The sequence below is a fragment of the Pyrus communis genome, chromosome 14 (genome assembly GCF_963583255.1).
Source record: "Pyrus communis chromosome 14, drPyrComm1.1, whole genome shotgun sequence".
Taxonomy (NCBI): Eukaryota; Viridiplantae; Streptophyta; class Magnoliopsida; order Rosales; family Rosaceae; genus Pyrus; species Pyrus communis.
Genome location: NC_084816.1, coordinates 9241658 through 9259696, shown reverse-complemented (window position 1 = coordinate 9259696; position 18039 = coordinate 9241658). Strand labels below are relative to the sequence as shown.

Sequence of the window (18039 nt, the reverse complement as noted above, 5' to 3'; positions counted from 1 at the left end):
ATTATCATTGTATAGATACAAAAAATGATTTCAGTGTATGTAGGCAAGATAAAATTTCTATGTCAAATGGTGAAGTATCACGACTTGGTTTCCAGTTTTAATGTTCTTTTTATGTGTTGTCTTTGCTTTCATAAATTGATACTTTATTGTTGATAAAACTGATTTGGTTTTGCAAACCATAATTTTTAAGCAACAAAATTAAGCTGGAAATTAAATTGAGGTATGAATGCTTCCACTTATTCAGGTTATTCAATTGATATTTTCCTTTACTGGATTTTATTTTTGAATGTTGTTTGATAAAACTAATTTGGTTTTGTAGATTAAGATTTTTAAGCGAGAAAATCAAGTTGGAAATTCAGTTGAAATTGTAATGAATTTGCAAATTTGTCAAGTATATCTTACATTCATGGTTCCATATTCACTTTACCCATAACTATTGAATTTTCTCTCTTGACTGGATGGATTTTTATGGTTTCCAGGATCTACAGTTGCAATGCCTTTGATGGATAAAACACAGAGGACCCAGCTACTCTTATAGAGCTTCTTTAGCATCGTAAGTTAAAATTGCATATCATTTTTTTTGCTTCATGGAATTCATTATGTTTAATAGCATACCAATTATGTGATACCAATTGTTATTATAGCAGTTTCTAACAATTTGTAAAGTACGGATAAATGTGTAGAAATTTGAATTATACATATGAAAGTTTCATCTATTATACTCTTTTACTAAGTTTTGTTACACAATCAATCATTTACTAAGTTTTGTTACACAATCAATCATTCACAAGTAATGCTATTCAGAGTGGTTCAAAGAATTTCAAGAGCTTCATTCATCCAATTCATGTAAAAATTCTTTCAACAAGTATAAACATCTTTCAGTGTAGATAACATTAACATTCTGTAACAATATATAATAGCTTTGAAACATTTGTTTTCATACGATTTCTAATCCCGTAGCAACGCGCAGATAATATTTCTAGTCAATACTAAAACCCTGGACTATTCTTCTTTTGATTAAACTACAGTAGTTGAATTGACAATGAACTAAGATAAACCTCTATTATTTGGATTGGGCCACAAAAATCATGGTTATGTCAAATGTTTTTAAAAATCTGTTGATCCTAGAAACTACAAAGCTTAAATGGTCTGCAAGCTGAGTAACTAATAAGTTAACTACGTCCTTCGGTTGATGCGGGGCGTGCCAACTTGTCAATCAAGCTCAGCCGAGGAGTAAAATTTGATGATGTTGCGTTGAGCGCGCTGTTGACTTCTTGATCTTGCAACTGCAGCTGAGGAAGAAACAAGTTTCGGCTTTCGGGTTCTCGAGCTTGAAGACAAGGCTGCTAGTTCTACGAAGTTCACGAATCGTCGACGTCGGGTTTGGTCACGATGATTATATTCATAAGAGTATAAGCACGTCGAACTGGCTCTAGATTATATGGACACAAGTACACAAAAAAATGTATGTTTTGATGGTGAATGTGGTTCGGCCGTCAGAATGTTGAACTTTAAAACTCACTTGTGAGTATCAAATCATAAAATCACTCGGCGTTCAATATGCCGAATGTAGTGACTCGTAACACCTTACTTCGCCGAGAAGGCTAATGAGATGACCTCTGCCAATAAGGATTCGAAAATCTATGTCGACCAAGACTTGGATAGATAACCAGTCGGCCTTGACGCAGTGCTCTTTATCCAAACTGAAGGTGCTCTGGGAACGGCTGATTCTACGGCAACAGTGTTAATTATCCAAATTGAAGGTGTGTTGGCGGAAAAAGAAAATAAAAAATCTCAAAGTGTTTGAGAGGTTTGCGCAGGGCAGTTTGTGTGTTGAATTAGAGGGGGTTGAATGATGAACTCTGCTCTCTATTTATAGCAACAAATCCTCCTTAAGATCGAGTCGGAACCATATTCGGATTAAGACTTCTTATTCTAATCCAACCTTATCTCGACCAATCCTACTCCTATTAGAGCTTTGAACTCACCCCCTTTTCAGGCCGTATTCATTTCAAGCCAAGAGTCCTCATTGCATTAGGACCCCTTATCGTACTAAAACTTCGACCCATCCGCTCTTATCCAAATCACTCATTCTTGCAATAGGACTCGACCATCCTAACTGAGCAGCTTAGAACCACCAGACAGCCCACCGTACATTTGAAAAAGCTTTGGGCCAAACATAAACCTACACTCGGCCCAATAATATTATTTTGTGCCTAAACAAAATCATATTCTCTTTTCGAATTTTAAAAGTCCAAAAGCTATTATATTATTATTATTATTTGATTTTTAGTAGATCGATAAATTTTTGAAATCATACATTCTTGACAAATTTTTTTTGACAAATAATAACGTTAATGAGTTAAATTGTTAGTTTTTAGAAGGAGAGGATCAGAGGGGATCAAATCTGCACCAGAGTGCATTAGCATGATTGCTTTTTGCTACTGCAATAAAGCGTCATCTGCTATATAACTAACAAATTTAAATCTTATATTTTTACCAATTTTGCTTTTCTTTTGTGGTGCTATCCACACACATCTTTTCATACACTCTTTGTTCATTTCTGTCATTTGATCTTCTTCAATTCATTGGACTCGAATATGTGTGGAAGATAAAAAGGGGTGTGTTGATAGGAACAATGCTTGGTTACTCAATGTAACAGCCCGTCCCGAGAATTTTAAAACGTACGAGTGAAAAGACGATTTTGCCCCTAGTTCGATTTCTTTACGTTTTGTGTTATGTTTTGAGTTTTGTTGGCATGTTTTGGGCCACACACATTCTCCCACACTCCACACTCTTTTCTCCCTATTCCTGCACCCTGTCCCGAGCCCCATTCCTTTCCCATTTTCCTTGAAACGTACGGACACACACACAAACACATCAAACCTTCACAGATCGAAGAAATAAAGTACATATCCATGCTCGTGAAGCTCGTAGGAGTCTAACCATACCTATTTCAGGTAAGGATACCTTCGTTTTCACGTCAAACTCGAGATACCCGATTTTGGGTACTGTTTATGCACACGTAATTTCTCATGTTTTTGGGAATTTCAAGCTTGTAGGAAGCTTGGTGAGGTCCCTAGGAGGCTCGGGGTGGTTCGTTTGAAGGTTTTGGACGTCGGGATCACGAGTTTCGAGGTTGGCTGGAGTTGGGGTGATTTTCCAGTTGAGATTTTGTGGATTTTAGCACTTGAAAGTGGATGATTGTGTTCTTCTCGTTGTAAGCTTCATTTTGGTACCAATTTTGTGAAATTTGGTTGAAAAACGAAGAAGATAGGACGATTTAAAGTTTTCCCGATTTTCCGGCGCCGGAGCCTCGCCGGAGAAAACGACGGAATATTCCTGACACCGTTGACGGAATCTGTTAGGTATAACGGAATATTCCTAACGGCGTCAACTGACGCCGTCAGCATGCCAGGCACGTGCCTGCGCGTGGCCAGCGCGTGTGGCCGTGCCTTGGCCGGCGCGTGGGGGCGCGTGCGACGGTGAAAAATTATTTTAAAAATATGGGGATGTTCCTGAGGTTGAGTAGATCACGTTGGTGTATTCATACATCCCATTTGAGCATTGTATGAGAAGTTATTTCTAAAGGTTGGTTATGTGCTTTAAAATTAACGTTTTTGTAGTTGTTTCGCATATAGGTGAATCCTATCCCGAGGACGAGCGTGGTCACTCGAGCAGGGGGCTACGACCCTTCCACATACCAGTGAGTGGGCTTTTGGTTTCCCGTATATACCTATATACTTATATTTTCCCAGAAATCGATTTAAACGTTGATTAGTTTTATGCCATATATTATATTGCCGTTTGTTATGCATGGTTAGTTGCATATATATGTGTGTATGTATTGGTGCTGCGGACGCACAGGTAAGTGCCAGGTAAGTGTTATTCATGTTTACATTCAGTAGTGATTCGAGATGCTTAGAGAGCTCATAACCTGCACCCCCGGTGTTAGTGCTCCCGCCCAGAGTTGGGCACAGTCCTTCACGTGATGTTCACCTCCCGCACCACACGCTCAACTTGGATCCAAGTTAGGTGCACAGTCCTGTCGTACAGACCACTTTAGGTGGTTCCGACTCGTAGGTGACCCGCGTCTATTCGCCCAGCCTTCACGTGATCGTAGCACTTGAGCGTATATATATATTACACCCAGGCCTGTCGTACAGACCACTTTAGGTGGTTCCGACTCGTGTGCAGGTCTAGTTAGTGAGATTGAGATTTGAGCTCTAGATTCAGCCGTACAGGTCACGTTAGGTGACTCCGGCTGCCAGACTATATGATAGTGATATGATTATACCTGAGCACTTGCATTTTATTCTGAGGTTTTGGCACATCATATTCTTGAGCATGATTGGTGTATATATATATATATATATATATATATCTATTTTCTGGGAAGTATACAGGTTTTACGGCGAGGGGTTAGAACTTATTTGTTAAATGGTTTTTGAAAAGCTTTGTTTTTGCCCACTCACGCTTTTGTTTTGCGCCCCTCCAGGTTCTAGTTGGCTAGCATGTAAGGTGGTTTCCCAGAGGATTTTCCCGGCATTTCTGACAGACGATCACCAGCGTAGGACCACCTTCGGGTGTACTGTTGTTGCGTCCTTTTCTTTTGGACTGCTTTAGGCTTTATGCTCTGAACTTAGCGTCACACTTACGCTTGCACTTGTTATTACTCTATGTAAAACCAATTTTTATTTATTCGTATTACTATTTCCATTATTATTTTATTAGCTTCCGCACTGTGCACATGGTTACGTCACTTACACGTGACGGCCAGCATGCCCTGATCTCGATCGGGGTGTGTAACTCAAGGATGAGTAAGAGCTCCTAATCAAAACTCATCGTTTTCGAATCATATAGTTTTGTGTTTATGATCAAAACCATTCATATTATGGATCACTCTGTAAAGATCATTTTTACAAAAATTGAATTAAAACTAAGGTTGTTTAGTCAATCTATTGTAGCAAATATATAGACGATTTATGATGCTTTTACTAATTTCGTTCATCTGTTTTTATACAATTCAATAACTAAACGACTTTAGTTTAATTGATTTTTTTTTTGCTTAGAATCCATTCAACTCAAGAACAAAGTGAGTTGAGAAATATTATACCTTTATTGATTCCTTTTTGCATAAGCAAAGGCTAATCACCCAAGAAAGGGCCTTCATTCCTTACTTCTTAGCTCCATGGATTTCTTGAAGGAGGATGGATGAATGGATTCTCCAAGTTCCCAAAATAGAGAACCTCTAAGTCTCCACACCAAGGAGAGCATTGATGAAGAGATGAGTGACCTTGAATGAAATAGATGCTAGTAATTTCTCCAAGGGTGGCCGGCCTCTTAGAGAGAAAAGAGAGCTTTGTGTTCTCATATTTTCTCCAAAAGAAACCCCTATGATGAAATGTTATAAAGTTCTTTATATAGTCCCTCCAATTAAGTGACAAAAGAACCAAAAACCCTTCATCCTCTAATGTGGCCGGCCATAAGGGTTCATTGGGCTTTCAAGCCCTTTGTGTTTTCAAGTTGTCATGCAACTTGAGTTAATGGGCTTGACATTCAAATCTCATTGGGCTTTGCGGCCCAAAACTAACCCGAGGTCTATAACGAACATATTTGTTTGATTAATTAACATATTAATTAAGGGAACTTTAACGAAAAGCTCCCGGTACTATTCACTTTAACGAAAAACCACATTTTTACACTAAAAAGTCAATCATGGTACTATTCACTTTACCCTTTATTTTGTCCTTATCGTTAAAACTCAAAATTTTCAAGCATTTTTCATTAGTTTTCCTATTAATTAATCCTAACCATAAATAATTAAACCATTTAATTATCCTTACTTATCTCCGTTGTTTCTTCAATCTCTACCTTACACGGTGTACGATCCATTAAGTTCCTTTTAACGAGGCATTGGGCGATTAGAACTCGTAGATGCGAGTTCCTGTTTATGTTAAGTGTGAAAGGAATTAGATGGGGGGTTTTTTATGACGTTTGAAACTGTAGCTCTTAGTATATAAGTACAAAATACTATTGGTTGTATATGTGTGGACTAAATGATGTAATTTACATAAAATAAACCACCAAATAGGCATCAAAGTTTGGTTCACACTGAATGTTACTATAATAAAATCAATACTAAAACCTTGGACTATTCTTCTTTTGATTAAACTACAGTAGTTGAATTGACAATGAACTTAGATAAACCTCTATTATTTGGATTAGGCCACAAAAGTCATGCTTATGTCAAATGTTTTTAAAAATCATATTCTCCTTTCGAATTTTAAAGTTCCAAAAGCTATTATTATTATTATTATTATTATTATTATTATTATTATTGTTTAATTTTTAGTAGATCGATAAATTTTTGAAATCATACATTCCTGACAAATTTTTTTTTGACAAACAATAGCCTTAATGGGTTAAATTGTTAGTTTTTAGAGGGAGAGGATCAGAGGGGATCAAACATGCACCAGAGTGTATTAACATGATTGCTTTTTGCCATTACGGTAAAGCGTCATGTGCTATATAACAATCAAATTTAAATCTTATATTTTTACCAATTTTGCTTTTCTTTTGTGGTGCTATCCACACATCTTTTCACATACTGTTTGTTCATTTCTGTCATTTGATATTCTTCAATTCATTCGACTCGAATATGTGTGGAAGATAAAAAAGGGTGTGTTGATAGGAACAATGCTTGGTTACTCAAGGATGAGTATGAGCTCCTAATCAAAACTCATTGTTTTCGAATCACATAGTTTTGTGTTTATGATGAAAACTTTTCATATTATGGATCACTCTGTAAAGATCATTTTTACAAAAATTGAATTAAAACTAAGGTTATTTAGTCAATCTATTGTAGCAAATACATAGACGGATTGTGATGCTTTTACTAATTTTGTTCATCTGTTTTTATACAATTAATAACTAAACAACTTTAGTTTAAATTGATATTTTTGCATATGCAATCTTTATAAAGTGATTTATAAATATAAAACAGTACTAATCATAAATATGGAGTTTTATAAATCGGTAACGAATAATTTTGAGTAGGAACTCATCTCATCTTTTGAGTAGTCAAATATTATTCTGTGGTAGTACCAATTTCTTTTTCTTGAGAATTTCTTGGGAGTTTTAACAAAACATTCATGGTATTACTCACTTTTAACGTTAAAGACATTTTTACTTTAAAAAGTCACTCATGGTATTATTTACTTACATTACATTTTTATCATTTTGGTTAAAACTCAAAGTTTTCAAGTCATCTTCATTAGTTTTTCTGAATTTGTTTTTACTGATTGAGGTAGTCTCGTCGCTGCATTTGGTGGGCCGTCGGGCTCGTATTGACTTGAAAAAGGAGTTTCCAGTTTTAACGATTGTATTAAACGTTAAAAAAATTCTCAGTGTAGTAGTAGTAGTTAGCGCTAAACCCTCACTATTCAACACGATGTGCTGGACACATAATAATCTTTTTCAAACAAATCATGAGTCGTGACAATCAAATTGTTGCATACATAAAAATATTAGGTGCTTCTTTGACTTTGAGAGCGAGCTCTCTTGCGTCACTCGCTATGTCATTTCGGGGCCGGATTAATTAGGGCCATGGCCCATGACGGTCGGACCCTGATAATGTTCAGATAAACTGATTAATTAAGCTTAACATTTTTATTCTCATTACTTTGCTCCTCCGAAGTCGGAATGGATATTTTTTTTTTTTTTTTTTTTTTGGTAAAAAGGTAAATATTGCCACAAGAAGCAAACAAACTTACAAACTATACAAGCAATGTTCCAAAGACAAAAGTACATAGACAAGAAAAATAGACTAGCCAAGCAAACCAAAGCAAAGCCCAACCAACAGCGTGGGTCCAAACTAGAAAAAACCAAAGAAAGCCGAGAATTCAGCAGCAACCATCGCTGCAACAGTATTTCATGATTTGCCTAATTCCAAGCCTCCAACATCACGCTGACTCGTCAATCATAGAATCCAACCTCAAGCACCACCTAGTACGCAACCTTAATTGAAGAAATCAAGCGACCAGAAGAAGAAGTCTGGCTACCAGAAGAAAGAAGTCCGTGAAAACCACGAGCAACACTGCCATCAAAGGCAGACATAGAGAAGGAGGTGGCGTTGGGAACACCCGAGCCTGTGCGCACTGAAGCTTTACACACCATCTCAGTAAAGCATATTGGAGTATGGATGAACAATGAGGAGGGACGCCTGTGGGATAAGAAGAAAGGGGAAAAACGAAATAGAGAGAAGGGGAAAGCGCAATCGAAGGTAGGAAGAGGAGACAACGAAAGGAAGGGGAGAATGGCTAACCAAACCTAGCCGAAGCTAGGGTCTATGTTCTAGTGAATCCACTTTCTTTTCTATGGAGTAGGATTCTCTCCCCTCTTTTTTTTTCACTCCCCTTCCTTCCTCTCCTATTTGAACAGTCACAGTTAAGCAACGTCAACATTTTATATTAATTTTTTATAGAAAAAGAAAGACTAAATAGACAATGTTTTTTATAGAAAAAGAAAGACTAAATAGAGAATGTGAGAGGAGAGGATGGAAGGGATGGGAAGGGGATGGAAAGAGGATGCGAGAGAATTATAGTCCTTTTCTAATAGCTTCTAGGTTACATGGTACTTTTTTGTTTTTTTTTTTCCAATGTTACGTAGTACTTTTAAGCTTTCTATTTTTTGCAGTTTTATATTTGTTGTTATTGTTGGAAAATGATAAGTGTAGGGTTTGGGCCCCGTCCGTTCAAGTTAGGTTTTCGTTTAGAGATTAGAGTTTAGTGTATTATAAATGGTATGCATGTTATTTACTTGTAAATAATAAGTCAATCTAATAGTCCTCAATTTGTAGTTGTCTCAACATTCTCGTTTATTTGTTTTTCATTAATAAAATAATGTTCATAGTTATATTTCGTTTGATCGTCCCTTCGTTTAGTTTCAACTTGGTATCAAAAAAAGTTTGATTCTTAGGGGTTTTATTTACTTCTGTTTTGTTCGTATCAATTTATCTGTTTCCATTGTTGTTTTGTCCAGTTTCGTTCCAAGAAACTTTTTGTTCTGGTTTGAGTTACCCTTTGTTTGTCGTTCATAGTCAAAGGAAAAAAGAGAGTATGTTGTAGTCTGGAGCTGAGTCGCATCGAATCAGCTGCCATTGAAATCAATTGTTGTGCACCACTGACCACCACCTTCTGACGAAACCAATTATGTCTTTGTCTAGCACCACCATCTGCAAACGTAGTTCGCTGAATCGCATGATTGACCTGCATCTAACCTGACGTTACCTATGATCAACTGTTTTCGATCAACACTACCGCACCACCACCGCACCACCACCAACCTAGAAATTTAATAAATCCAGTCTCGACAAACCCTAATCTAACTACGCCAGTCATCGTGAGGAACACAATTTCCTTACGTTCCTTCATACAAATCAATTTCGTTTGAAGTGTAGCTGGACTAAAAGACCAGGGCAATTTTTCACTTCGACCCCAATCAGGTCTCAGCATAAGAGAATTATCAATTTGGCCAAGGAAGTGCTTAGGAAATAAGGAGGCAACAAACCGTTGTTTGAAAGAAAAAGAAAACAATTTTAATGGCCACCTATTTTAGTCAATACGCCTTCATATAGGCTAGTTGGTTAATCTAGCCGGAAATGTTCACATCTAATTCAACCGAAAAGGCGTATAGGACGAAACTCAAGGAAACTGGGGGACAATGTTTGAGCCTAAATTAACATTTTAGGCCGAATTAAGTCTCGGCAATCTCAACCTAGTAGTGTTAAAGTAGCCAAGTCATAAACAAAGTAGGATTGTCTACGAACTAGAGTGTGGCCAAGTCCTAAATAAAGTGTGACTATTTGAAGATCAGGTATGGTCTTTGAATAGAAGCTCGAACTGATCAGGATTGGTTTTGGATGGTATATGAAATGATCCTCAAATGAGTTTAGGTTTAGAATCCTAGTTCAAGATAAGGAAGGTGAGACTTCACGATAAAATTTCGGCTAAGAATAATTTCGAGTATATTCAAAGAATATGCCTAGGAAATGGAATATTATCATAATTTTATCAATCGACAGGCTTGGGCACCAAGAAATGTATCCTATAAATACAATAGGGTGTTCAACGTAGAAACCTCATTCGACACAACAAACAACTTAAACGCTCTAGGGGAAAATCTTTGCTTTACGTGAAACCTTCTCACACTTTTTGAGAAAACACTAACTATTCACCTCCCATCAATACATATTCAGTTTAGACTAACAACACTGTGCTGACAACCGGCGACATATTCAGTTTGGACTAACAACACTGAAGTTGTATAATCAAGTGATCAATGAGCATCTTCAGTTTGAATTAACATCATTACTTTTGGTTGGTTGGTTATTTATCCAAGTCTCAGGCGATAAAGAGTCTTACTTTTTCATAGAAATAGGCCATTCCATTAGCTTCCCAGCGAGTTGAAGTGTTCTTTGATAATTTATTCTTAAGTACATTTTGAGTTTGGCATTTAGACGACTGAACCACATCCACCATAAAAATGCTTATCTCCGTTGCGTACTTGTGTCCCTATAGGCTAATACTGATTTGACGCACCTATATTCTCACGAATATAGTTGAGGCAGCCGAACCTGGAGCAGGAAATCCTAAACTTCGTAGTGATCTAGGCAACGTTGTCTTTAAGTTCTAGAACCCAAGGCCGAGACGTATTCCTTCCTCGATCGTAATCCCTACAGTACAGAAATCAGCAGCTCATTCAACACCACCACCACCAAATCTATTCTACTCGCCTGACTGAGCTCGGTTACAATTTGGCACGTCCACATTCACAAGACAGACATAGGTAGCTCATAGTTACTCGATATGCGGTTTGTTATTTTTAGGGTCAGCAATACTGTTGAAGTTATTTTAATTGATATCGCTCTTCCTTAAATTAATAATGAGGGAGGAAATGAGGTAAATTTAAAAATAAAAAAAATTAAAAAATTCATCTTTTGACAATGTCCACGTAAGCTATATATATGTAAGGAGCACCCCAAAATGGTGAAACATTCAAAATACCATAAATTGCCTCTCAAGAAGAGTGCTGCTAGACCCACCTCATTGTCCTATTTTCCCACCTACATTATAATTTCACCCACCATAAAAGTTAAAAAATTGAAACACTATTTCTCCACCCACTATTATACCTAAAATAACCTCAACTATACATTTAAATTCTTTTTAATTTGAAGTAGAATAAATATTAGCTAATAAGCCCAGCGACTTTGTTTTGCAAACCCAGCGAAAGATACGAAGAGCTTCCTCCCCACGATCTTGTTTTGCAAACCCAATGATGATGTTGGTCCATGAGACAGTGCTTCTTCTTGGCATCTGCTTGAATAACTTATAGGCGTCATCAATTAAACCGCATCTGGCATGTGTATGAGTACACCCCAACTCACAACACTCCTTTCACCAAACACCCAGCGTGCATACTCCACATCACTACCCGACCCTCCACTCGTTGCATACAAATTAACCGAACTCGTCTGAACAAACACATTGGACCCAAACCCTCCCGTGCACATGTTCCCCTTCTCTCACCAACCTCAACCTTGCACTAATACATACAAATAGGTAAAACCCATCAGCCTCCGCTTTCGAACCCACTAGCCATTCATACAATTTAACAGATTTTCGCGGTGTGGCCTATGATCATCTGGTTTCACACATTAGTACCGGGTTTTCGACATTTTCAAAAACTTCGCAGGCATGATCAACACCCAAAAGCAACTTAGAATGATAAAATCCAAACAAGAATGTAGCTTTTTTGTGTGAGTCCGTAAATATTTTTGGTGTGAATTAAGGGTGTACTTGCAGATCAATGGAAGCAAGTACTTTTTGGTTTTAGTCCTTACTAGAAAGTACCACCCGCACATTGCTGCGGGATTAGAAAATGCATGAAAGATTATGTTTAAAATATAAAAAAGGTTGTGTTGTAGTAAATTGTTTCAATTTAGGTACAATGAATTGAAACTTTGAACAATCATACCCAATGTTGTGAATAAAGGTTTTGTCCGGAATAACATTGATTTTGTATCTGCATAGCGGTTCCTGCTAGAATAAGAACAAATTTACAAAATGATTTGCTTTTCAATCCAACATCATCCAAAACAATGAAATAACAGATTATTTACGAAGATTAAAAAAACAAAAAAGAATTCACAGATTCAACTTTCACAACATATAAAACACGACTTTCACAATATTCAAATAAAAAAAAATTGTTGGAGAAAAGGCTGAAAGGAAAAATCCAAAATTATTTACCTTGAGCATAAAGGGCTTCAAAAACTGTTAAGATAAAAGCCCCAAAAAATGAAGAGCAAAATGTTCTGAAACAAAAAAACAAAAGCAAATCATACAACCAAATGATCTTACGATATAAACAAAATATCCAAAATTATAAAAACAAAAATACAAAAAACAAAGAACGTGTTCTGAAACGAAAAACAGAAGCAAATCATATATAGCCAAAATTACAATGAATGATTTCATATTTTCAAGATAAATCGTATTCCCTTTCGTTATGTATGATAAACATTGAAAGTTATAGCATGCCAATTCCACAGATGCCAATTGCACATTGAAAGTTTGTATAGCTTTATTTTACAGAATACCAAGAGCCAAACCTGCAGAGCCACTGAACATGCTCCAAGGTCCCAAACTTTGAAGTTCTTAATAGCAGTCTGTTCATGGCTTGGTAGCTCATATACCATGACATCGCCCATGTTTGTTCCAACTGAAATCATAAAATCGCTTATTACTAAAAGAGAAGCTATAATCCAACATTTGAAACAATGACATAAAAAAGACATACAAACACAATAATTCACAATGAGTGGAATTGGAGGTCAGCTCTCTAGAGCTTACCAAGAAGTAAAATTTGTTGCACTGGGTGGAAATCCATACTCTTGACAGTTGAACCTGGACGTAAAGTCATAACAACAGACCTGGGCAAGTCATCAGAAGAGTAGGAACTCTGACCATGGCTCTGATTAGGATACGCAACAGGTGGCCTGTTAAAAATTGAGTTAATATAGAATCAATTACAAAAACTAAGAAGTTGAAACTTGAAATTTTTCTGTAAAATAAAGCTATACAAACTTTTGGCATCAAAGTTGCACACTGCTCATAAAAAATAAAAAAATAGGGAACTGCAGGACCATTTGCATCATGTTTATAAGAAAAAAAAAATTGCTTTTAATTCTGTTAAGCATCCTTCCTCATCAGCCATGTTCTAGTATTTTGCATAATCTAAACTTACCTTTTTGTTACTGGCCTTTTAGGAAATAATTTCGCTACCTACCTTTTATGGAACAATACATTAAGGATATGAAATACATTTATTTCTGTAAAACTGAAATAATTCAATATTACACAGTCAAACGAATATATGTCATAACAAAAACTTCAAATTTAGCAGTGTAACTCGGACTTCCATCAGATAAATCAGAATATGCAAAAATTAACGGATAGATTTATACCTCATATGTTATCCCGAAAGGTCTTGATCTCTTCAGAATGTGTTCAGAATCAACCGTTTGATAATCCATAGTTGGGTTACTGGTTGGAGGAGTCGTGGGCACTTGATTGCAGCTATATGATAAGCTTTCTGCAGCTTCCTCTTGGTTGCCTAAAAGTCAATTCAAGTTTAGACTTTGCACAAAACTGCATTAATTAGCTTCACAAGAAAGATAAAAACTTTGCAGTAAAAATATAGCCTTTAATAAGTGATTTTAGATGGAAAGACCTTTTCTAACACAGCCCTTAAAAAGTTCATTGTTACAGTTAAAAGCAGACAGTTCATTAGCCTTATAAAAAGTGTGAGAACAGAGTTGCCTTAAAAATAAGTCCTTTTGAAGAAGTGCTTAACCAAAGAGCCTCAAGGAATTTAGAAAATGTGACCAAAGTACCATACAAAACTTGATCTAAGGCAAGTGTAGCAAAAAATTGATCATAATTTTCGAAACAATGTAAAAACTAACAATATTTTGTTGATAAAATTTGTATGTAACACCTCAAGAATATTAATATTATATGGTATGGAGTTGGACATGGCGAAAAATATAAAACTTACAGCAGAAAGATGCTTGGAAGCATCTACCATGAGAACTGGTCTGCTGTTAACATAAAGAAAGTCGTGTACATTAGCTTTTCCAGTTTCGGCTATACCCTGCACTCAATCATAGTATTAGGGAAGTACCAAAAATGAAACATTAATCATAATTATATTGTATTTACAGCTTTTGAAGATGATTTGTTAACATGCTTTTACCTAATATTTGGTATGTAATTTCACACTTGTTTTCAAAAGCCTTCTAATCAGCCACTTTTTGTTCTATTGCAGCAATGTGTCCAATAACAGCTTGTAATCTCAAAAGAAGCTTATGATAATTAATATAATAAAACCTAAACAAAATACCAAACTCAACTCCAATATAATGAAGAGAACCTAAACAAAATACCAAACTCAACTCCAAAATAATGAAAAACTAAACAAAACTCTCAATTCAATAACCCTAGAAATTGAAATCGCTCACCTTGAGTACACAGGGCTTTGCAGCCTGGAAACAAAAGCCTCAAAATCCGAAAAACCACCATCTCCTGAAACCAAACCCTATTTAAAACAAACATTTCAAGTAGAGGGAGGACATGCATGAAAAGAAGTCATCTTGCAAGCAGAAACTAAATGGTTTTTTTTCCTTTTGATCACCCACGTTGTTATTCGACTCAAGAAATCAAGAAATCATGAAACCAACCACGCAATTAAATTAAGACCACAATGCACTAAATGACATTTACAACCACAATGCACAAAAACTAAAAACGAATTGAAAATGCTAAATAAATGTAAGTATTCATATCTAAATTTAATTTTGACAGATAATTTTCTTGCTGAAAAACTTTGATCTGCAAAACAAAACAACATTTTTCCACAAAAAAGAACTAATTTAACAAAGCAAATACAGTATACAAAAACAGCTATTCAATTTAGCTTCATTTAGAATACAGGAAATCCATTCAAAACGACCAAAAGGATAAAAATACAGAAGAACCAACCTTTTTGAAAGATCACTGGTTCCATCGTACGTTCAGTAACTTTATCATGAACCAAATTATCTGAAATAAAAACAAACTCCATTATCCAAATCAGAAGAAAGCCAATACAGATTAACAGAGAAAAACGCATTCACACACATGCATAATACAATACATACATATACAATTTTAAATGACATACCTTGATGGTCCGCGGATCTGCGACCTTGTTTCAAGAAGAGCAGAAGGGAACAATTTTAATGATGAGGCAGTACAAACTTCTGAGTGGGAACTGAAATTAGAAAAATGCAAATTTCAAACCATTTATAAGTCCCAAATCACAAAGGCCCCAAATTTAAACAAATTAAAGACACCCGAATGTACAACCCGAAGAACTCGCCCAAAAGCCCTAGCTTTTCTGCCTAAAAAAATCCTTTAAATCAAACCGAAAAACTGAAGATGGTTACCTGAATTCAATAAAAATTAAAATATAATGAATTTACTATTAACCATGGTTTTTTTAAGAATCATAAAAATCTAAAAATATCCCAAACGATCCCAAATTTTGGAACTCTTTAAACCAACCTGCCATGAAATTATAGCCGCTTGAGAAATCTTCTTCAAATCAGACCGGAAGAGGCAGCACGTGCAGTCGGTTTCCGCTGTGCCTCGAACGTTGCTTCAGCTTTCTCCCTTGCTTCTTCACATGTTTCCATCCCTGAACTGCACTTGTCTGCTTCCCTTTGACACTGGGATGCAATCTTCTTAGCCTCCAGCAGAGCCATATGAACTTGTTGCTGATTTTCCAAAGCTTCAACTCCTCAGTTAAAAAATCCACAAAGTTCTTTAAACCAAAGGAGAATTCCAGAGATCCACCCGAGAGAAGCAGAAGAGTGCCACCCGTTCCCTTCCCTTCTACCACGGCGGACACGCGTACAGAAAGGTAAATCCCTGATTTTACTATATAATACATAAAAAAGTCGAGAATTGTTAGCAATTGAAGGGTAATCACGTCAAAACACTGTTAATGAATAGTACCATTCGGTTTGGGTTTTAGTATTTACTAGAAATAGTGTCCACGCGTTGCTGCGGGATTACAAAATGTGTGAGCATATTATATACAGATGTTTAAAGAATAACGAAGTTTGAATCAAGGGTGTATAAGGGCTTGTGAAAATGATGACATTCAAACAAAACTCTGTATGAAAGTAAAGGAAGAGAAAAAGAGAAATATAACACATACCATTTGTTTAGTGTTAACCAATGTGATTCAAATGTGTTCATTACGATGATAGAAATTGAGGATCTGAAAGAATTCGACAAAATCACATATTTGAAATCAAAGATCAAAACTGCCTAAATACCAAACTATTCATTAAAAATACTGAAAACTTAAAAATTAGATAAGTACATCAGTGAGTTTTGTAAGATCATCTATGTTGAAAATGTTTCGAACTAAATTTATTAAAGTAACTGATATATTGTGATAGAGCAGGAGAAAAACAATAAATACAAATTGGATATAATAAGGTATAATTGTTTGGTGACGTAAGAAAAAGTATTGGTTGATTGTAAAGAAAGTGAAATATGTTAAAATTAAAGTAATTGAAAAGGAAGTGTCATTGAATGCAACTGAAAATGTGGTAAAGTTATTAGATTTTTGAGTTCAAAATTTGATGTCATTGTTTAGGAATTTTGGTGTAAATGGCAGAATTCTAAAAGTGATATGGTACACGAAAAAAGATAGATCAGATATAACTTTACATGTTATCAATTTCCCAACAAAATACATAGGTTCCAGCACTAACAACATAAAAACTTTTAAAATTGCAATCTAAACTAATGTTTTCTCTCTTCCTCTCCCTGTCCATATTCCCTCTGTCACATAAAAGGCATAAACACAAAACTGTCTAAAATTCCAACGACACCTCTCATTTCTTCCTAAAAAATACAAATTCATTTTAATCCAACAATTATCAGTGCATCCCCAAACTGGAAAAAAGTAGAAGGACAGAAAACGTACCCAAAATATAACAGCAGCGTCACAGATGCTTCGAAATAGTCACACCTTACTTTCTAACTCATTCGTATACTTGACTTTCTTTTTCTTCTACCTCAGAGCAAATTGTGTATTAGTTAAAGACCACAAAATCAAAATACTAGAAAGCCACAATTTACAACCCAAGCATATAAGATTAAGAAAAATCAAGCAAAAAATAGCTGCACAGACCAAATGAAATCCACAAAACTAAGCCAAATGTAATATGTAAAGATTTGGCATAACACAGAGACCAATTTCCCCTAGTTTAATTCTGATAAATGCAAAATGATCACAAATAACTCACTCAAAAATAGGAAAGCAAAATGACCTAAAAACAATAAAATCAAAACCTCAAAATTAGAACAAAAATCGCAAACCATATAAGCAAAATTATTGAAAATAAAAAATCAACAAGCATTAAAGCCAACAATGATCGGCAAAAGCATGGAAATCAATTAGGAAAAAAGGTTTTTATTTCGAAACTCACCAATTTGATCCTCTCAGCAACGACGAATTGAAATCAGCAACGTGGAAACACCGAATTTTGATAATTTAATCTCCAGGGCAGCAACCCAAGGAGCAGAACCAAGCCTCAGAAAATTGACTTCAGTTGGTTTCTATCCTTTGACACACGCGGACAAAGCCAGAATCAGAGAGGCAACACAAATTGAGAGACAGCAGTGGAATGGAAAACAAAAATCCACAGGATAAACTCAAAATAGAGAGTTGATCGACGATGGTTTCTATGGCTTGACAGGCACGGAGCAAGCCGTAATCAGCGAGGCACCACAAAGTGAGATAGACAAAGGGTAAGCTCGAGAAGAACATAAGAGATCTAGATATGTGAGAAAGCTGAGAAAAACCGAGAAGACTCAGTCCAAATAGAGCATGCATCGGTGACAGACGTGTGGA

General features: G+C 35.9%; 1 protein-coding gene across 1 annotated transcript; it reads right to left on the bottom strand.

Moving 5' to 3' along the window:
* Window positions 1-11462: 11462 nt before the first annotated feature.
* Window positions 11463-18039, bottom strand: LOC137715839 (topless-related protein 4-like). Its single transcript, XM_068455188.1, has 12 exons — window positions 17615-18039; window positions 17110-17196; window positions 15672-16046; window positions 15289-15378; window positions 15108-15167; window positions 14588-14651; window positions 14125-14220; window positions 13532-13680; window positions 12918-13063; window positions 12677-12786; window positions 12315-12379; window positions 11463-12104 (listed from the first exon to the last, which is right to left on the bottom strand). Exons 8-11 carry the CDS (start codon window positions 13534-13536, stop codon window positions 12332-12334), a joined length of 309 nt encoding a protein of 102 aa, XP_068311289.1. The 5' UTR covers window positions 13537-13680; window positions 14125-14220; window positions 14588-14651; window positions 15108-15167; window positions 15289-15378; window positions 15672-16046; window positions 17110-17196; window positions 17615-18039; the 3' UTR covers window positions 11463-12104; window positions 12315-12331.

Coding starts and splice junctions, on each gene's coding strand:
- LOC137715839 (XM_068455188.1), bottom strand. Junction 12,787..12,917: donor GCAACAAATTTTACTTCTTG/GTAAGCTCTAGA, acceptor TTATGATTTCAG/TTGGAACAAACATGGGCGAT. Junction 12,380..12,676: donor CATGTTCAGTGGCTCTGCAG/GTTTGGCTCTTG, acceptor TTTTTGTTTCAG/AACATTTTGCTCTTCATTTT.